Below are 22,217 nucleotides of genomic sequence, written 5' to 3' on the forward strand. Positions count from 1 at the left end.
TAGCAGGAATGATAGAAAAACTGTAACCTCACTCTTGGAGCTTTCAGAATGTGAGATTTCATCAATGACCCTTAAAAACAGTACCTTACTTGATTAATGGAGTAAACATGACAGAGTATCATCAGGAGATAACAAACATGAAAATTCTGGTTTGGAGTCATGTCTCATGTGAAAATGGAAATATTTACAGCAGATAATACTAGTATCCATCTAGTCCAGTGTCTTGATTTTGATAGTGGCCAATACCAGCTGCTTGAGAGGAGAGCACAAGAAACTTCAAAGGAGGAGGGGGATGTCTCCTAGAAAAAAAATTTATTTCATGAGCCATAATACTCATTATATGCATCAAATGGAGGAATGATTTATTTTCCAAAAGCCACCTTGTTTGGATATGAAGGGATACTGGAATGGAGGGGACTCTACATAATGCAAATTTTAAAGAACTGCAAAAATCAAATTTTATTTTGGCTCCTAGCACAGTTCTTGTGACAATGAACTCATGATCTAATTTTGTCTGCTGTTGAATTTGCCAGTTTCAGGATTTACTGTCTGAATATATTGAACAGTCAAAATTTTTTTTATCTACCTTAGGTTGGAAAGGACCTCTGAAGGTCATCTAGTCTAACACCCTTTTCAGTGCAAGACCAAATTAAACCAGGCTGCTCAGATCCTGTCTAAGTCTCAAATAATCCTTCTACATCTTTTCTTTGAGACCATTTCCACACTTTTTCTCCATCTTACATTTTAGAAAGGGTTACACAATAGCAAATACAGTATCCCAGCTTCTCCTTATAAATGTTATATGCTACTATGTTTGTCCATTCTGCTTGTGCTATCTTTTGTTAGATGTCCTGAGGTTTTCTTTGTGGTTTTTTGACTGTTGCTATCCTTTTGACACCAGTTGTCTTTGGGCAGTTCACAAAGACATCCAGGTAGCCTCCTGAGCTGATCGGGCAATTCAGAACTCAGCCTGATGCACAGAGGAGTCCGATACTGCCTGCAGTGTGCACTTCATTGAGATCTACAGTAATGGCCATGATCTGCTGGAGCAGATTTACTGCTTATCTCTTAAACCCCTTATAATCTTAGATCAGGACTAATCTGAATAATTTCTTGCCATCTGTAGATTTTACCCTATCAGTGTGCTTTCCTCTTTCCAGATAACTTCAAAATACAAAGTACAAACCATGAGACACCTGCTGTTAACCCTGTCATCAGATGAGAATCAATATGTATTCCTTCTTTTCCTTTGCTCTCTTAACCTCACACTTCACAGGTGGCCTCCCATGAGGCTCTTGTAAAGATTTTGAGAGTCTAATTTTCTTTATCTTGCTCTTATCTGACCACTGTTTTATAAACATATTCATAATCTAGTGATTATTTTGATGTATTTAATTTCCTGTTATTCATCCTTTCAACCAGGTTACCAGGTATAGTAATAAAACTTGGAGCTCTACAGTCTCCTGAATCAACCTTGCTGCTTTTGTAAAGATAGGTGAAACTTTTGCTATCCTCTGATTCTTTAAGTTACTAAGTGTAGTGGAAGCATGCTCATTTTAGCCAGTAGCTCAATTTCTTTATTCTAATTGCTGTCAGAATTCTTGTCTTTTGCTTGTTTACTGCTTTGTAAGATATCATCCTCCTCCAACACATTTGTTTCTGCTAGCAAGTATTCGAAGCTTGCTATTAATTCACGTCTATTAAAAACTAAAATACAGAAAAATAAAAGCAGGTACCAAGAATAGGTTTCTCCCCTACATCTTCTGTGGTGAAGTTGGACGAAAAGAAGTCATCTTGCTTCTCTTCCCTAACTTTTGTCTTCCTCAGTTTCTTTCATACCCAGAGATACAGGACCTCCTACATATTTTCATTTTTTTGGATACCATAAAGGAATTTGTGGGGTTTTTTTTATATCCTTAGATATTTGCTGTTTGGATTCCATTTCCGTTCTCCTAATTTTCCTCTTGTACAGCCTATGTTTAGGCTCTGTTTTATTGCTTTCACTGGGGTTGGTTTCTCATATTTGGAAGGTTTTAATTTTTTTTAATGGTTTTTTTCTTTGAGTGATTCTTCATCTCTTAATATTTAGGTATATTGGTTTCTCATTTCCTGCTTCTTCTCTTTGTTTAGAAGTTATTTCATTTTTTTTTTTTTTAATTGGAACCAAGTTAATCACTAAAATCAAAATTACCATAAAAGAAAGAGCCCTTGTTTTCCAAAATCCACACCACCGTGTATGGTGTACTCTCAAGTGAATCTTCTATTTTTCAGTCTTAGAAAGTGGAAGAAAGCTTAACCTAATGCTGTCATTTACAAAAAATTTTTAGGTCTAAGAGCATACAAAATTGAACATAGTCTTTCAGTCTGTGGTTTGCTGATCTAGTTGCCCTGCCCAAAGCGGATGAAATTCTGAAAAGGCCAGACAAAATCACATTAAGAGAAATTATAGCCTTAACCTTCCCCGTGACGCCCAAGGTCTCCCTCCTTGGGATGTTCCTCCATGTGTTATACCACTGATGGATTACTGTAACAAGCTCTATTCCCACTTGATCTTAGCTGCCACAAATCAAAGAGTTAGGACATGGAAGCCATCCAAGCTGCCCTCTTCAAGGGAATGTTCACAGACGAGGCGAAATCTTGGTTTAGGAAAGCTGACAGGAAAGGAGAACTAATATTTCACTGTGGATTAGGCTGTATTTTGAGCTCCATTTTGTCTACAAACATCTTTCAGAAACCACAAAGGCTAAACAATCTCCATCCTGTAGATAAACAGAGATGCCCCTTCCCCTGAGTTGCACATCATATGAGAATTTCCTGAGCCTTAGTTCATGAAAAAAATCCATAAAAAAAACCAGGCTGCCTCACCAGAAAGGAGTTAGAAAGACCAGAAACAAAATGGTATAGTTATGGCAAAACTTGTGGCTTTTTGTTGAAGGACTGAAGTCATAAATGGCAAAAAAGGCAGACCAAAAAATGACCAAAAAATAGAATTCTAGATAAATAAAAGTATTCATAGTTGTATAAAAATATGTAAGATCATGTAGGACACTGATTGTTTAGTATCCTGTGATTAAAAGCACTTGCTTTTTTTATTTTTGCCTCTTTTTTTTAACATATTTTAAGTTGTTTTTTCACTGGTGTTGTACCAGAACTGATGTACCTAATACTGAAGCAGACCCCCAGATTTCTGCAGTTAAACTCAGTATTGTTACTAGAAGTTTTCTTACCAGTATGGCAAGAAGGGTAAGAAAACATCAGCATTAGTATCTTCTTTGTTAATGAATAGAAAATGTATTCTTAATTAGAAATGTTCATCTTCTCTCTCAACCCCATAAATATTTTTCCCCATGCATCTGAAAGCTGGCCAGCTCCACAGAGTAAAGTAGTAATTGTCCTTTTCTCCCCCTAATTTTAATTTACTTACAAGATGCCAAACTTCTGGCTGTTTTTTAACCCCTGCAGCAAGAAACATGGATTAGTTTGCAGATACTAGGCAATGGAGGAGCAGGCTGCTTTTAAAAGTAAGCAATAGAACATGTCAACAGCGCAGGGGAGGGAGCAAGGATTGCTGATGGGAAAGGATTTAGGACGAGTCTAAGACATCCGCTAAGGAGAAGGCAGCCTGCAGCTGCCCTCCAAAGGACTTGACAGGGAGGGCTGGGGAGAAAGGAGGTGACTGAATCAGAAATGCCATTCTGGCATGCTGCAGCTTCTGCTTGATACACTGGAAAGAAGGCAAAGAAAGGAAAAAAAAGGTAGGGGAAGATCATGCTGCCTCTTGCGCTGCTGCAGTGGGGTTTCTCTTATCTCACTTGACAGGAAGTATTTTTGTACAATTATCATTCATGTATGGTTTTCCTACATTATTTCAGACAAAAAGAAATGCCAAATTTAAATTATTTTCCATGATAAAAAGGGGTTGGTGAATGCAAGGTTTCTTACAGCTGTAGCATTCCTTGTGGTGCCCGTTGCAAGGACTGCTGCTGCTGCCCCCATTCCTGGCACGGGAGCAAAGGTGAAGATAGAGCAGCATAAGGCAAATACAGCAGATTTCAGGGCAGGCTGGGGCAGGGGGAAGGAGCTTCAGTGGCAAATAAGGCTTCAAGGTTTTGTCTGAAAGAGAGCAAATGAAGTTTAGCACATGTGCCTGACAACACTGTGGTGTTTCATTCAGGTGAAATGACTGCAAGTAGTGGTGCAGGTGCCGTAACACCATCTGAAGGGACATACATCACCACTTAGTGGCATTGCTCTTCTGCATCCCAAATTGCGGGAACTATCATACGACATCTGCAGAAAGATCCCATATTAGTGTGTTTATTGTAGGTTGTTTAAAGAACAAAAATGTAGTGGAGGTATGTACTTAATTGGGTAGACTCATCTGGTCATACCTCAGTAAGCACCTCCATCCTTTAATTTTTAATTAGTGGATTGATTCAGGTGTTCTCATTTCTAAAATTATTTTGGCAGGATGCCACCTCTCACCCTAGAATTAGAAATGTCTGGACAGAACCTCTTTTATATTTTACTTGCTTTTGAGAGCTGGTATCCACTTAAAATGGGTGACCAACTGTGTGCAAGTTGGCCTACACCGGTCTTGGGATAATTCTTGTGACATTCAGTGAAGCAAGCCAGTGTGGAAATACTGGAGGAGACAGAGTTTTGAACATACGCCACAGAAGGTCGCTGCACTCAGATGACAGTGTGTTTGCAAGGAGCAGTTCTCAGAATTTCCTTTGGCGCTGAACCAGCTCAGGAAAAGAGGAAGATTTCATGTTCCCTGCCAGAACGTATCCCTGTAATAATGTGAGAATGAACAGTCTGACCCTAAATTATAAACAGCTCAGACTAGGCTGTGGTCTGCTGCAGAAACTATCTTGAACTTTGAAGAGAGAAAGGTTTTGTCTGTGATTATGCATATCTTTTATGACGTATGATAAAATAGTTGTCATTTTTATTGTGAATTTAAGGCAACATTTGTCATTGTGAAAGCATCAATCTTCTATTTAAGGCACCTTGCGGGTAGGATAAAAATGCAGAGATCCAGGTCTTCCTTAGAAATATCTGGATTTGATATGTTCAACACTAAAAGAAACAAGCTGTAGCAATAAACAATAAATATAGTATCAAGCAATAGAAGACTTATACAAGGATACTGAGGCTACATAACAAGTTATTCACTGGCCTTCAGAACAAAACTTTCAGTATTTTACAGTGATTTTGAAAAGAAGTGCGTTTTAAGCAGAAACCTCGGCTTCACCAGTTTCCCTTCATTTATTTGTTTTGTGTTTTTTTACTTCAATCCAGTTGTGACATTTTTGACCGTGTTCAAGGGCTGAATGTAAATACAGGAGGTAGGAAACGTAAGTGTAATCAGGTGCAGCATCTTTGATTTTAGGACAGTTTTTTACTCTCAGTAGCAATGCAGCTTAGCCCAGAGTTGAGAGGAGATTTAGCTGGAAGAGGAAACGTGTGTGTAAAGCACATTCCAGCTGAGGGAATGCTGAAGAAAAATGACCTGTTATCTCACAGCAACTACAGTTGTTTGCTGTGAATGGCAATGCATACCTGGAATTGTATATGCTGCCCTAGGGAATATATAGCGGAAGGCACTTTAGGTTTGAGCCAATGCATTTAATTCCCAGTGTCACCTCAAAGCAGCCCTCCCTCTCTCTCCCAACAAATAGTAAGAGTCCAGTTCCTGTGTTGCCATGAGATATTTGTGGGCACATAGAGAAATAACATCCCAACCCAAAGACCAGAAAGCCTCCCTGATACATGTCCTACCTGAATGAGTGGGGAACGGTCTAATATTTCATTAATTAATACAGTTTTAAACTTATATCCGCAACAGGTGATATTGGATGTATGGCATGGAGTGGGACTTGAAAAAAATCACCCTTTTAATGGACCAATGTTCATGGAACCTGAATGGGCAGGGAAGTAAACCCTGAGCCATTTAGTGGTGGTGGTGGTTTTTAAGTCAGGTGAAAACCAGCGAGTACAGTGTTGTGTTGGTTTTTATGGCAATCATCTGTTACTATGATAGCAAACAATAAATAATTATATAAATTGATTAAAATGAGTGCTGGCATTGCTGGCATGTGGTTGGAAGGTTTTTGGTTTTGGTCTGAGTGTCTTTTGTGCAAAATACGATGGCTCATTAAATTGAAAAATAGATTTTTAAAGTTGACCATTAGCAACTTATGGCAATGGTTTCCTGAATGAGGCTGACCCTGCAGGGCTTGTGGCATGTAAACTAGTCATTAAATCCTACTTGGATAGACTGTCTCTGGCTACTCCACTCTGATGCAACGGTGTCTACAAAGGCACTTCTCAGAAGACTGAACAGTGGGCCTAGCAAGAGATTTCACAGATAAGCAACAAATAGTTCTGAATATTTTTCAGCTAATGTGGTTGTGAATGGAGCGGAACCTGGCAGGAGAAAGGAGGAACATATCAAATATATCCCAGAGGCATTTAGAAAGTTGCTTTTTCTAAATTGGTTTACAAATGAAAATAAACATTACATAGTGTCTGAAAGAAAAGACATTTTTATTTTGCATAACAACCTAAGACCACTCATTCTTTTTCCTGAGGCAAAAAAGAGATTTATTTTTAAAGTTGTAGCAGAAAGTAAGAGTAAGCAGGACCAGCAAGCTGCATGTCTTTTACACATATATGTAATGAGAAGGAAGAATATATGTTTCCACCTTCTTCCAAGTCTTGGGGCCAGACACAACATTTGTACACTGCTATCCAGGGAGAAAGCTGTAGTGACCATTTCAGATTTCTTCTTCCTTTTATTCAGTGGGGCATAGTTATAAAATAATGCCACAGCAGTTCTTGTCTGAGCACCTCCTATGCTGAGGTCTCCAGGAGCCACAATTCATCTGAATTCCTTAGTCCCAGCATGACCTTCCAGCTGCAGGCAATAATTGGTGCATCCTTCCTTTCAAGAAAGAAAGAATGAAAAAAAAAAAAAAAAGGAATCATGCCTTTCTACCATTATGCAGCATTAATTCTTTTAGTAAAATGTTGGAAATAAACACAGAAATAAAAAGGTGCAATCTGTGCTCCCTTGGGAATACTGTGTGGACTGGGTGGCAGAGAGGTAGTATGGTATTATATATGCCTTTTCATGTTTCCTTTATGCATATTAGATTGAGGAATTGTCATTATTACTCCACATAAGTTCTTGTTCTCTTTATCATAGGAACATATAGTTGGGGGATCATTTGTCATCATGGTTACTGTTATATTTGTATATAACACTTTCAGTGTTAGAAGACATCCTAAACAGAACAATAACAGCAACAATTACCAAAACAAAAGGTAATTACTGCTGAACAGTGTGACTGCTTTTAAACATTTGTGCAAAAATATTATGCCTAGGTCTGGACCACTGTGCTCATCTTTCATGGTTGGTTACGTCAATTAAAGTGAAGATAAATTTTTGCTTTTCAGACAGATCTGTATTTTACTTACATTTTCCATTTGATGCAAGTACCTGCTGTTTTATGACAGAAACGTGCATAAAATGGAGGGGCCTGTTGGTCACATGGTCACTGGACTGCTGCTGCTCAGAATACTATAAAAACTTCTTTATGTCCATGATGAGTTTGGCTTCACAGTGAAGACAGAAGAGGATCTGAGGATGTCAAATTCCTTAGGATCCTGCTTTTCAGTAGAATCTCATTCTAATAATTAAGGGAATTAGTAGCTGTCTGTCTTGGTTAATATTCCAACACATTACAAGGCTTAGAAAATGTAAGAGTTTGCAGAATAAGAGCATATTACTTCAATAGGATTTTGGTGTATTTTATCAGTTAAAAATATGTCCTGATATTTCAGATAGCCATGGAAAGCCAGTCTATGTGAGAGTTGATACCTACACTTAAGATACACTAATTGCTGGCATACAACCTGGATATTATATTCCACTAGCCTAAGAAAAAAACATCACCTGGATCCTGTGTACAAGTGTCTGCAATTGCAGGAGAGTCCAGTTAGAAGATCAGTGGATCTTTGGCTTTACTGTGCTAAGAGGTTTATGGCTAATTTCTTATCCGAACACCAGCACTGAAGAAAAAAGGGGATGGCAGAGGAAACATGAGGTCAAGCTATGTGAATTAAGGAGAGAGGAGATACCATGAGGGTGACTGTGCTTGTCACGTTACACTGTCTCCCATTGGAGAGCATCACATTAGTGCTATTGCTCTTAGAAGAAAAAGGACGGGGAGGAAAACTTTTCTGTGGTTTGAAATGTCATGCAGGTAGTACTCCAAAGCTGCAAACTATCAAATGTTTTGATGTATTTGGTAGGAAAGTTCAAATATTTTTAACTTCAGAACTTTCCTTTTGAGCCGATCCAGCCTGAATATTTAAAATCTCACTTCTGTGAGATTTAGTAGGAACAATCGTGTCAGCAGGCTGATAAATGCTAGTCTTTTTGTTTGGTTGCTTGGTTTTTTTAGAAAGATCTGAAGACTTAGCTTTGTTACCTGGTGGTCTGCTGGGAGGCAGTTTCTACACCTTGGATAGAGGAAAGGGATGTTGTATGGTATATCATGTATGAAGAAGCTTCACTTAACTCCTTGTGTGTAAGACCTAGAGCAGACTGAAATACAATGGATTCTGTGTCTACCTGTAAAATTTGCACTGGTGAAATAGCACTTCATGAAATATCAGGTGGGGTGCCTGGATGTCTCTGAAAAAGTTTGACTTTTAATATTTCACACATGGATATTTCTCTGTAAGTGTATTCTTTTCTGTCCACAAACAAGTGACCAAAATCTGGAGAGCTGACAGCCAGAAAATTTTAGATTTCATGAAGGTTTGTTACATTCTTGCGAGCACAGGACAGTTTGCATGTGGGGAATGCACAGGCACGTTGTCCTCTGTTGGATTTCCTGCTTTATTCCTTCCAGGACTTTACAGCTTCTGCTCAAGCAGAGCTACTTGTGCTCTACAGGGGTTTATTCCAGGGGAACTCAGGTGGTATTCTCCTTACTGTGGTCTCCTTATGACTTCCCCAGCAATCTGAATTTTTGTTTGCGCTCAAAAAATTCCTGTGCATCCCTTAGCCCAACCTGCCATTCCCAGTCCTTGCTGGAACTGCTCACTTGTGAATGCGCTGGCTGTTGGCATATTTCAAGGGGCTGGGAATTTGCCATATCTTTTCCCTGCAGATATGCAGTTCTCCAGAGATGTCTCTTGAACCCCTACAGGCTTGAACCTCAGAGCTTTTTGATAGATTAAAACTCATTCTGTTTTCAGTGAAAGCTGTTATGAAATGTCATAAAATTAAATTTCTCTGCTGCAGGGGCAGATAAGCTTCCTCAACCAGGTTGGAAAATTCTTACTAGTAAGACCTAGAAACACCACCTCTTGGCTTTTTTGTCTTAATAGGAATGCTAGTATTTTTCACCATGTGTGTTTTAGATATACAATCTATGGAGAGCAGCAATGTGTTTATCATCAACAGTAAAAATACTGATCTGGAAAGGACTTTTTTTTAAAAAAAAAAAACACATATGCATTGATATGGATATAAGGAAAACAAAAAGCCCACAGCTGCTCCGCCTGCAGGGCTTTTCTGAATAGCAGAATGGATCAAAGGATGTTTTTATTTCCTTGTGAAGAGGAAAAATTCACCACTTTATAAATCACAGCAAAAACAAATCAAATCAATACCAGCAGCTTTTTAATAATAATGCATTTCTTATGGCTATCCTCAGTATAGGTCTCAGCAGTGGGTGCTGCACACAGCTAAAAAGAGTAAACTAAAACCTGTCTCTGACACTGGTTTTCATTTAGCATTAAGGAATTAACTGGAGTACCAGACTGTAACATCCCAAACACTGACGTGTTTAGAATCTGAGAGCTAAATGTGTATTTTATAGCTTGAGTTCATCTGAACTGTGAAGTGGTATTATAAAATAAATTTTTCCTTTCTTCAGAATTCAAGAACATGTTGGGCAGCTTTATTTTTTTCATCTGTTGTGTGTAGACCACTGCAATTTGAACACCTTTTTTGGTTGATGAATAAAGGAGAAGCTCTCTCCCACCTTATGTGGAATGTGTTGGCTTCTGTCCTGATGCATGTTACCGTAGGATGCAGTCATTTATTTTAACTGTGTTGAGACACTTTCAAAGCCATTATATGATCTTATTACAAGCCAGCAAATGCGTACTGTATATCAAGGGATGAAAGTTAATGCTGAGATCACTAAATAACACTTTCTTTAAATACAGCTTTAAAAAATTCTGGCCTGTGAATTTTGTGATTAGAAGTAGATCATCTATTAACAAGTCAGTGCATGGCTAGGGATTAGATCCAAGTCCTTCCTAAACTGGAGAAGTGTTGGCTGAGTACAACAGTGAGCAGTAAACAGGGTATAAAAAGCTATGAGTAGCAGAGAAAAGGATTAAGAAAAAGAGAAAGTTTTGTATTACCTCAGAAATAACTGAGTCATGCAGTTGCTTGGTGCAGGCATAAAGTTATTAGCAAGGGAAAAAACACATCACAATATTTTATTGTCCCTTCTTTAGGTGTTAGGCCTCCAAGACTAAAACCAAATATATATGTATATGGGTATTTCTTTGTTTTCGGTTTTCCTTCCTAGCATTTCATGTCTAGATGAAGTACAACAGAGAAATCAATTTCTTAATTATTAGTAGTAATTAATAATGTGAATTAATGTTGTGCTGCCACTACATTGACCCTTTCTTATACATACATTACATTGTTCAGATATCCAAGGATATTACCAGTGCTTTCACTTGAAGTGTTACATTTTCTTTTCTTTTTTTTTTTTAGGTTGACTTTGAACAACTTCAGGAAAACTTGTGTCAGATGGAAAGACGGTGCAAAGCATCATGGGATCACCTTAAGGCTATAGCAAAGCATGAAATGAAGCCAACTCTAAAACAAAAAATGTCCGAGTTTCTTAAAGACTGTGCAGAAAGAATCATAATCCTGAAGATTGTTCATAGAAGAATAATTAACAGGTACAGAATTAGATTGGTGACAGCAATATCTTGATAATAAATCACTTGCTAAAATCATAAATTATGACATCATTATTTTTTATAAGTGTTTAATCCACATTCCAGCAAGTAATGTTACCAGGATGTATGTGGTGCATACTTTGTTATAGATGCCATTTAAGAAAGATTCCCCACTCCAGAAAGTTTCTATATTTCTGATGAAAAGAAGCAATGATCCAGGCAATCATTTATTCCCAAGGTGCAATAACTGGGTCTTTTAACTCCTAGTCCCCAAAAGCTAGAAGCTTTATGGTTAAGTTGCTGTATTTTCTGTCCTTCCCTGGATACTTTTGAGGGGGCTTGGCTTACTGTCTGATAAACAAGAACAGGCTGCAGGAAAAAAAATGAAGTTCTAATGACAAATCTGCCATATGCAGAAGTTGAAATGAGTATTGTACAATGAGTTCTTCTATAGGCAGCACCATTCCTATTTGCAAGATGTACGACTATGTGTTTTATGCAGAAGACAGAATTAAGACTACCTGTCTGTGGTGGTTTAGTCCCTGCTGGGGTCTGAGACCACACGGCCGCTGCCCCTCCCCCACAAAGGGAGTGAAATACAAAGCCCTGGGCTGAGATAAGGAGAGGTTTAATACAACAGTGCAACAGCAACACAACAAACAACAACAATAACAATAAGAATAACAGTAATAACAATGAACAGAGAAAGGTATGTACCGGTATAGCAGTGAGAAACACGATGGCATAACACATGTGTTAACCGACCCTCTCTCTTTGGCACCAGGACCTGACGTCAGCATGTGAATAACCCGGCTAGAGCTTCCCCGCCACTGCTGGGGAAACTTAACCCCCTCCTGGCTAAACCAGGACACTGTCCTTAGGGCTTCCTGTTGGGTTTAGTTTCATCCAGTGGAGTTAACGATAATTGCAGTGCTTTGAAATGTACCTATTCATGATAATTCTGCAATACACCTGAGCTTTTTTTTTTCAGATTCACAAACGTAGCTAAGTCATCTGAGTAATTTGTGTTCCTGGTTATTAAGAAATTTTGAGAGATTTGCCAAATTCCGAATAATTTCCAAATTGCTGTGGTCAGAATTAGGATCCAGATTCCAAATGATCCCAAATTTGTGGATATACACCTGAGAAGTTGATTCGCCTCTTCTTTTGTTTTCATAATGACTTTTTTTTCATGCCATAAGTAAGCAGAAATCCCAGTTGCAGTGGAAGGGAACTGAATTTACCAGTTTCCTATTGTGTTTATCTGTGCATTGTACAAATAAGAAAAATACTAATTTTTTCCTATTATATCCTGCAGCTAGTACTACAGTTCTCCAAAAATGTATCCATATACTTGCATATTTCTAGGATTGGAAAGACTTTTTATCATCAGGGACGTAGATGCAGTTAAAGGAATTCCCATACATTTTTAATCATTCAGTGTGCTATTATAAATCATGCAATATAGAAATATAGAAGCAATAGTAAAAGCTGCAAATAGTGCGAAAGCCGTGAATGCCACAGAAGCTGTAAAACTGTGAAATGAGAGTATCCAAACTGAAGTGCTTCGTAGATAATATAATTTTATGGTCAGTTTTGTGAACCAGAAATTCTTTCCTTCTTGTGTTTGCTAGCCTGTAAATCTGCATTCTTCTTGTCTAGACTTTCCCCAACATCCTAACAGCCTCTTTCAAGTTGCTTAATACAAATAAATAGAATTAAAACTTAATAAATATTTTTTCTATAACTGAAATGAAATTGGTCATTCACATGCCAAATTAGTCATATAAAGTAGTTGGAGCTCCATAAACATCTTATCTCCTGCATCAGCCTGGGAAAGTGGACTGGGATGAAGTTATCATAGACTAGACTTTCATGGTTTTAATTATAAAACATGCCAATGTTATGCAAAGCATCCACGAAAATTCTGTAGCACAAAAGAAATTATGGGAGCTGATAAAGTAATAAATGGATTCACTGAAATGGGGGGGGGGGGGGGGGGGCGGTGTCCTAGAAAACATCAATAAAGATTTTTTTCCCCTCTGCATTTATGAACTCATTGTTTTCCAGATTTCACTCATTTTTGTTATTTATGGGCCATCCTCCCTACGCAATACGTGAAGTCAACATCAATAAGTTCTGCAAAATTATTAGCGAATTTGCTCTGGAATACCGCACCACCAGGGAACGAGTTTTGCAGCAAAAACAGAAACGAGCTAACCACAGGGAAAGAAACAAGACCAGAGGGAAAATGATAACAGATGTAAGTGGCAAAATGTATCTCCCACAGCATGGATTTTTAAAATTTTCTTTCACTGAATGTTATATATGAAGTGCTGCTACTCTTTATTGTTATTCCTAAGAGGTTCTTCTACTGTAAGTAATGAACTCTGTTTTCTTAGAAGACCAAACTTGCAAATCCTTCATTGTGTATATTTTTTGCTTCGTGCCAATGTATAGAATGAGAGCAAACTGAAATTAAGCATCCAAAAAGAGCATCTCTGTGTGTTACACAGACAGTGCCCAAACTATCTGGAAGACATGAGGAGCTGTGTGTACCTGATCAGCCAAGAATGTGAAAAAGGAAAAAAACCTAGAAATGAAGCTTCTAATTCAGGACATGATTTAAATGATGAACATTGTATCCATTTAAGTGGTTACAACCAAATTTAAATGGATTTTTTTTTCCTCCATCTTTGAATATTCTAATATAGTCATTAATCTTAGTATTTTATCTATTTTTAGGTATGTATGCATGCACATGCACAGCAATTTTCTTCTTAACTTTAAAGCAAAGAACAGACAATTTTAGGGGAACAGACTACTTTGAGGTTCTGAAGAAGCAGACAAATTTATGTTCACAGTAGATGTTACCCTGCAAACTTTTTGACTGTATGATTGCATACTGATAGAATAAATTAAAATAAGATTAGTTTTCTCAGCATAGTAAGCTTTAAAATACCCTTGATTTTTTTAATCTTTTTAAAGTTGATGTAGTTGACTCAATCCAAATAAAGTTTTAAGAAGTGCCAGTACTTAATAAAAGTTTCCAGCTGTCTCAAAATCCAAATCTGGAGTCTCGATTAGATGCGAGTGGTTCATTGCATATGAAGCTATCCCTTTGGCTTGAAAAGACCTAAGCTGATTACAGTTTTATGGCCTAAGCAATATGGGTCAAAATATATATATATGTACAGAGACACATACAAATTGAGATTGTATTTAAGTCATTGACTCATGATCATTTGTAGATCTTTCCTGGCAATAACCTCTTTAAATCTGGAAATCTGCCTTATCTAGAGAAAATGATAAACCTGTATTATTATCTCAAAAGGTTTTCCTTTTGGTCTAGCCTCAGGTTAAGGAAGAGGCTCTGATTTTATGTGAAGGGTGTAATACACACATACAATTTTTCAACACTACTACTGGGGAAGTGATATCACTTTCTTCAATTGCTTCTCATTTTTCCTGACATAGTCTAGAGGAGCTAAAAGATAGCATTAACCAAAAAGATTGGTAAATTACAATTTTCATTTCTTCAGATAGCTTTAGTGCTTTTTACTAGTTTAAACAATGCTGAGATGTGGAGTTACTGTTTTCCTACTATATGATGTAGTGTTTCTATATTATCTGTCCAGAAGAACTGGCAGTGGCAGGACAGAAAGCTTCTCTATGTCCTGTTCCTGCAGGAGACATGAGGGGAAAAGCAAATCTGATCACTGGCAGCTGGGTTCAGGAAGCAGAGAGAAGGGGCCCTTTCAAACCAGAAGAATGCTCAGGGTTGACAGCTGGTCAGTGAGGAGCAGAAACAAGGACAGTGGCCGTATTCCGAAAATGTAAGAAAGAAGGCAGCTAGGCCTTTCCCAGAAAAATGTATTATTGGAAGAAGATGTCTTGTTCAGCTCAAGATAGTGTTGAGATTTCACAAGAATCAAATGCCATCTGACAGCTAGTGTTCCACCTAAAAATCTCTTGCAGGTCCACAGAAAAGGAGCATTTTTTGCCTATCACTAATTTACAATTATGTAATGGTCCTATGAGCTTAAAAACAAAAAGCCTGCTGGTGTAAAAAACTACATTCTTTAAAATTCCCCCTATAGAGATGTTCTTTAAGGGAGTTACTGATACAGCTGTATGATTGTTTCAGGACTTACTCAATCTCTTTATCTGTAGCCCAGTAATATGGCCTCATTTACCATTCATTTGACTGCAGTACATGGTAAAACAGAATTAAAGTTGCATCAGACTATTTGTCACAGCTTCCTTTGACAACTTCAAAGTCAGATCTACCTCAAAACAAGTTTCCAAGTCAGCAGGATAAAAGATATTTATGTGTGAAGAATGATGAAAAAGGGGAGTTTTATTGTAGTCTTGTGTTGGCTGTGGTTTGTATCTGGTCTTGATTTTCTTAGTGTTTTATGTTTGAAGGCATTGGAAAGGGAAGATCTATCAGTAATGCATTGGCAGTATGTTCAACTAGTTACAGAACACTGATGATAGAAGTTTAGATCTTGACATTAGAAAGAAACTCTTTGTAGAAAGTAGTAAGTAGTAGTCATGTGGAATTTTAATTTCTGGATTTGGTGACCTAGAAGGATTGTGTGGTTATTTGATATTTACCTCCCTGTCCTTTTGAGAGGTTCCTCAGGATCTCATTTTTATCACTTTACAGTATGGAGGAGGGATTTTAGCAAAAATGGGAAAGGAATAAGCCAGAACCATCCCAGTTCTTAACAAGAAGGCACGTATCTCTATAACCTTGTTCCCCCCTGCAGACTTGGAAGGCAGAGGGGTGCTGGCTCTTTGCGTGGAGAGTCTGCTGGCTCTTTGCGTGGAGAACTTGCATCAGCTTCAGCAGCTGCTCACATGGAGTAGGGCAGAGAAACACAATGGGGAATATTTCCAGTCTTTCTTTCAGCCTTTTACCCCAGAGATCTTTATGTTTATATGTTCTTTAACAGCTGAAGTGGACTGGGCACTGTCAGTTTAAGTCTTGGTGAATGTTGTCTGCAAGAGAGAGAAAGAGGGAGGGGGTAAGGGAAAAAAAGAAGTGAGTTGCCACAGTTTCACAGGGAAAACTGCCTAGTCTCTGTAACCTTATATCTGCCTTTAGCCAATGATAGCACTCATTTCGGGCACACTAAAAGTAACAAGCAAGCAAAATAGGGAAGAAATGCAATTATAGATACAAGTCTGAGCTTTTTAATGATTTTTAATAATAGTAGGTAATATAAGTATCTGTCTCCCAGATTTATGAAGCTCTACTTTTTATGATACTTACGAGTTTCAATTCCAAAATTGCTATGTAATAGAAATAATATTTTGAAATGGCAAATCCACCAGATAGAAATGCTAGCCTAAAGGAAAAATGGGAGGGAGGAAAGGAGGTAGATCTCAAGTTGTCCTGCAATATCCAAAATTGGATGACAGAAGACTCAAGCAGCTTTTTATCTTAAAATTAACATCTTACGCCTGCAAGAGGTATTCAGTATAGCAATATTCTTTAAGTGCTTTTTGGTAATATTGCATGTTAAAAAATTCCTAATTTATTAATATTTCTCAGGGTATTTATAATGATGAAATGAAGAAGGAAATAAAAGGCAGAATGTACACACCTGATGAGAGCAGATTCCCTTGTGAAACAAAAGTTTGTTTTATTTATTTTGCTACTTTGACTCCTGTTGTTAGTATTTGCTGGGGGCAAATGGCTCTCCAGACATGGAAACATGATGGGAATGGTGAACTGCTCCTCCTGTGCACTGGTGTAGCTTTGGGTGTAGAAGGACAGCAGTTCTGGGTGTGAGCCCTCTCCACCCAGAGCAGGAGGATGGGAAATGGTAATGCCCTGGCTACTGGAGATGAGCAAAGTCAAACAGAGAGGAGTACATTGCCCTTAAAGTAAGTCCACAGCAAATCACTTTTAGCTAGATTAAATGAGCAGGAAGGCTAGCAGCTGGGACTTTCCCTGTCAAAATCTAGCTTGCTATAATAATATAATACACTTTTGTTTGGAACACACTCTTTGCAATGTGTGTACTCCGTTATTTCACCTTTCCCTTAGTGCCTTTTGCATATTTTTTAGCTTAATTTGCTCTCCTCCTGCCTTTTACTTATTAGATAGATGTACCTATGGATTAGAATGCAAGTATGTTCTTGGTTCCCATTCTTCTCCTTCTTGTTTCTTATTCATGCCAAAAAGTGAATTGTGGCCTTCTTCAGAAGAATTGCTTTACGGTGACTCCCTGCCCTCTGGGGGATGGTAAAAAACAAATGGATCTTTTTAATGTAAGGGGAACATACCTACCAAGGTCCCTCTGCAAAACATTTGCCTGTGTTTCTGTTAGTGCCACTGTGTCCAAAGAAAAATAAGCATCTCACTCTTTGAATAAAACATACCCTTAAAAAGTAATGTTAATGTGCTGCTCAGCACTCTCACAACTAATCTTCTTATGGAGATTGTGCTGAAACTAAACTGAGGGCCAAAGTAAATCAGGCTTTCATTTTTCATGATGAATGTTTCTGGAACAGAATGTATCAATCCCAGACAGAAATCATAGCTGAGATGGAGATAAGGTCAAAAGTATGTATTAGTAACACTACGAAGGGGAATAGAATTGATGGAATGCTTCTTCTAAAAAATAAAACAAAACCCACAAATAAAAAAATGCATTGAATTTCTGGGCTATGTTTGCACTTTCTAAGCAATCAAACTGAAAATTATGAAAACAAGGAGACCAGATATTTGAGAAACTCTGTCTTACTTTGGGAACCTTCCATGCTGGGCATCTTACAACCCAATGAAGAATTCCCCAGGCACAGCTCTGAATATTTTGCTAATTCCCTGTAATTCCCCAAATTTAAGAACACTCCATATGCCACAATATTTTGATATGCCCATTGCATTTAATGTAGTGTAACTGTCAAGATAGTTTTACACGCCTGCTGTCACAGAGGGTGAAAACCCTGAATGACAAAGGATAATTGCATCTCTCTAATTTCCAGGATCCAATATCAGGCAGCTACTGAAGAACTTTAAGCATTTATTCAAAGACTACTCAACATTTGATTTGAGTGCTCTGTTAAATTGGAAGTTGAAAAGCCGCAGCTTAAAAAAGGAATTAAAACAAGCACTTAAGTGTAGAGAAAAGGAATTGCCAAGAAGCTGACCTCTGCACTGTGAGAAAGAGCAGCCAGGACCTCCCTGTGCTGAACAGAGATGGAAAAAGGAGAGGGAGTCCTTCCTAGTGCTCTCAATTTCCACGGGGCAAAAAGTGGGCAAGCAACTGCATGACTCAAGGGAGAGAAATAGGATGAGTTAGGGGTAGTTTCAGTTCATAATTACTCTAAGAAAAATCAGGACTTTTTTATATACCCTACTGACAGTGACAGTCTGTTCTACATACAATTAACTAAAAAAAAAATAAGCAAGCTGATTGTTTAAGCAATTAATTCCTTATATGCTTTGTATTTTGATGTCCTCCTATAATTGCATAAACAATACCATGGTTACCTCTTACTCTGTCGTGGTTTGACCATATACTGTCTTTCCTAAATCTTGCTGTTTGTCCTTCTCCACCCTGTCCTTTGTTTCCAGTGGCAGACCGATGAAGAAGAGGATGCTGAGGTATGGTTCTCTGAAAGAGCATGTCATTCCCCCTCGTGTGCTGTGACATCTAATTTCTAACTGAGATAGTATGGACTTCTCAAATCCATCTGCTCAACTGGAACTATGAACCATGACATTTCTCTCATAGCTTTTTGGCTCAATCATAAGAATGCATTTTTACAGTCAGCTTTAACCATATGCATACCTGCTCTCTTGAATAAGGATATCCTTATCTGAGGCCTTAATAATTTTAAGTTTCCTCTTTTCTTTTCCTTAATGTCTGTTTACTAAACTGCAAAGTATCCCCACTACCCAAAAACATCAGTGATCTGAATGTTATGGGGATCATCATTTACCTTGGGCTACAGACTACCATTATTTCATACTCATTATTAAGCTGTGTAAGTCCAAATGGTATTATTTTATATAGTGTTCAAAAGCATCAGGATATAGGGATGCAAAGCAAATTTTAATGGTTCTCCTTGCTATATGAATTGCGAATAAGATTCTTCAGTCACTGTGGAGGTGAGCCATGGAGTAATTCATGTATTTATCGTAAAGTACTCCTGAAGGTGATGTTGAAAATGAATGAAGTAGTAAATAAATAATTTAAGAACTATAATGTACTACCTATATTCATAATAAAACAATTTGTGGTTCGAGGAGCATCTATCATGCAATGCAGTTTTTGTTCAGCATTAGAGCTTTCTTTAATTTGCTGAACAGAAACAATGTGACTTAATGCTCACTGTTTCATAATGGCAGTTATTTGCTCAAGAGACTGGGATTTGGGCATTAATCTATGGAAACATATGAAAATTAAAGAACTGAAATAAAACTCCTGGTTATAGAGCTTCTCCCTCAGTGATGATTTATGTTGGATAGCTTGGGGTGCAGAAAGAAAATATGAATTAGCCTGTTTATGCCAACATTTAACTAACCTGTTTGAATAGTAACTAACAGTTATGTGAAGGCTTTATCCTTTGGGTTTTTTTCTGAGGTGGTATTGATTAGCTTTACAACCCATTGTGTATAAGAGAGTATTCTTAATGCAAAAATGGCATGAACTTTAATAGATGTTTCTCTCTAATGTTTTTTTGTCTTTTAATTTCACATGTGAAACTCAGGAACTTGCATACTTTCCACATCAAAATGTTGCAAGCTAATATTTTAACAAGAAAACAAACTTCTCACTATTAAAAATAAATCTCATACTGGTATATTTAGCTAAGTGCCTTGTAGGGAGTATTGTTTTGCTGCTCAGTTAACTTCCTATCTCACCCTGAAAAGTCATTATGTTAAAATAGAACCATCCTGTCATTGATTTCCAGATTAAATATTTTCAATCTGCAGTCTTGACAGCTCCGGGGACTCAATCAAAGCTATGAAAGTAGGGCCCTGTCTTTTTTTTCAATTTGCTGTTGTCTGACAGAAAGACTCTGCAAGTTTGCATCCCTTTAACTGACTGACTCAATACCTTCAAGTGAATAATTAATGTTGTTTATTATGCAAAGGAAGAAGATAATTCAGCACACCTTCTTTCATCTGTGTTGAATTGGTCAGAGTAAGAAAGGTTAAAATGAAAAATAAAACATATTTCAGTTTCTGATGCCGGGCTGATATGACTGAGAATACCAAGGGGTACTATTATCTGTTGATGCCTGTTTGCTGTTGACCGAGCTGGTATTTTCTGCAGCCAGGACTGTATTTTAAATGTGTTTCAGGCTTTCTCTAGATAAGAGCAATGGAGCAAATACCAACATCACAGCCCTTTGTAGGCAGAGGCTGGAAAGGGAGAGCAGCCCAGCAATGCAAGCTCCTCTTCTCCTCCTTAGAAAGTATTCATTTCTGCTGTTTTCATCCGTTTCTAGATGGCTGTTTTCATTAACTGGTGGAGCTGCGGCATCCACGCACTATGCTTGCCCAGCTAATGTAGCTGCTGTTGTTCATGTAGTCGTGGTGACAGGGAAATCACAGGGGGGGCTGGGGAAGCAGAGGGCAGATTCCTAAACCTCTTGTAAGGTTTTGTTTGTTCTTCTAACTGCTGACTGCAATTTTTGTGTTTTGACCATGAAATAATTTGGCTGAGTGTTTTGGGACCAGGGATTTTTTCAGCATTAGTGGTAATGTGTTTTAAGGTTACTTGTAGGTATTTGTGTTTTCGAGCAGTTTGTTTTCTGTGCAGCAATGCAGAGAGGCAAGAGGGAAAGGTCTCTCTTCCTAGATGTCTCTCCCCATTTTGCCTTGTTAATGAAAGGTGTTTGTACAGAAAAGAAGCAATTTCTTATTTGTGTCAGGTCTCGTGCTGTTCCCCTTGGTGTTGTACCTGACCCCAGATCAGGCTCAGCCTGGGTTGAAGGTTTCAACGCAAGTCCTTGCTTTGTACTTTATACTCTCAGAGAGGAGGTCAAAATTATAAACCTCGAGCTAATGCATCTGGTTTTCCTCTGGTTGTGTCTGCTCCCTGCTGTCACCCTCTTTCCAGTTTATTTCAGCTCAGGGTGCATGGTCTGGGAGAGGGGCAACTGTTGCCTGGCTCTTCTGGGAATAGCTGCACTCCAAACCAAGCCCAGGAGGACACCTTTATCCTTGCAATTCGCAGTCAAGACTCTGGCCTATTCTCCATGTTGTTTTCTGTTAAAACAACAAATCTGTTTTCCTCCTACAGTCTGGCAAGTTCTCCAGCAGCTCGCCCCCCTGCCAGAGCCAGCCCCAGGGGCTGCAGTATGCTGAGGATGCTGCAGAGCACGAGAACATGAAGGCTGTGCTGAAGACCTCCTCTGTCGGTGGGGAAAGCACCACGGCGCTCGGCGTCCGCACTCGAAGCCGGGCCAGCCGAGGTGAGTGCCTGCAGTTTCCTTTTGGTCACATTTCTTGTGGCTCAGTAGCCACACAGTGGCCTAAACATGGGTCGTGGCCCCCTTGCATAGCGCTCATGGCAGAAAGGATTGAAGGGGAAGGAGAAGACGCCAGTGGTGTTTCCATGCTGGAAGTGGTGATTTGGGGCATGGGGATGTAGAAGAATTTGCCTGAAGTTTTAACACGTGGATCACAGCCACATTAGTGCCTGGGGGCATTAGGAGTCCAAGCCTGCAGAAATCCTCATCTCTCCCTGCACCGTGAACATGGCTGCCTGCCCACTAACACTCCAATTTTTATTCTTGTTCTCATCATGAACGCAAAATGGGGCATCCAGGGAATCCATGATGTGGTTTTCTTTTTATTTTCAATAGAAACAAGTAGAAAGTAGCAATTCAAATTGAAGAGAAAGGGCCTTGCAGCATTTTAGAAATGAGTGGGGAGAGGAAAATGGTAGGAAAAAGATGATGAATCTTTTAACTACCTCCCTGCTGAACTGCAAAGGTAATAGATTAAGTGGAGACTAGGAGCAGAAAAAGCTGCTGTGGACAGCCCCACATCTCCTTGCTGTCCTGACAGATACCTCTTTCTCTGAGGTCTGCAATGCTCTGCTGTTTCCAAGTGTCAGCACGGGTGATTGCTGAAAGCTGACAGGGAGGAAATGAAAACCTGACTCAATCCGCTGATTCCGACACCTGATACTCTGACAGAAGAGCTCTTCATTTAACCAACCACTAAA

General features: G+C 38.6%; 1 protein-coding gene across 10 annotated transcripts in view; it reads left to right on the forward strand.

The window, feature by feature from the left end:
- Window positions 1-22,217, forward strand: part of FHOD3 (formin homology 2 domain containing 3) — a 415,016-nt gene that overhangs the window by 370,232 nt on the left and 22,567 nt on the right. For 6 of the 10 annotated variants that reach the window (XM_074875159.1, XM_074875176.1, XM_074875204.1 and 3 more), the window contains 4 exons: window positions 10,823-11,013; window positions 13,084-13,276; window positions 18,608-18,637; window positions 21,288-21,459. In XM_074875159.1, the coding sequence (XP_074731260.1) occupies window positions 10,823-11,013; window positions 13,084-13,276; window positions 18,608-18,637; window positions 21,288-21,459 (586 nt within the window). The remainder of the gene's footprint in view (window positions 1-10,822; window positions 11,014-13,083; window positions 13,277-18,607; window positions 18,638-21,287; window positions 21,460-22,217) is intronic. The other 4 variants (XM_074875167.1, XM_074875194.1, XM_074875232.1 and 1 more) reach the window with 1 other exon arrangement.

Source organism: Strix uralensis, chromosome 1, assembly GCF_047716275.1.
Source record: "Strix uralensis isolate ZFMK-TIS-50842 chromosome 1, bStrUra1, whole genome shotgun sequence".
In the NCBI taxonomy this organism is placed as follows: Eukaryota; Metazoa; Chordata; class Aves; order Strigiformes; family Strigidae; genus Strix; species Strix uralensis.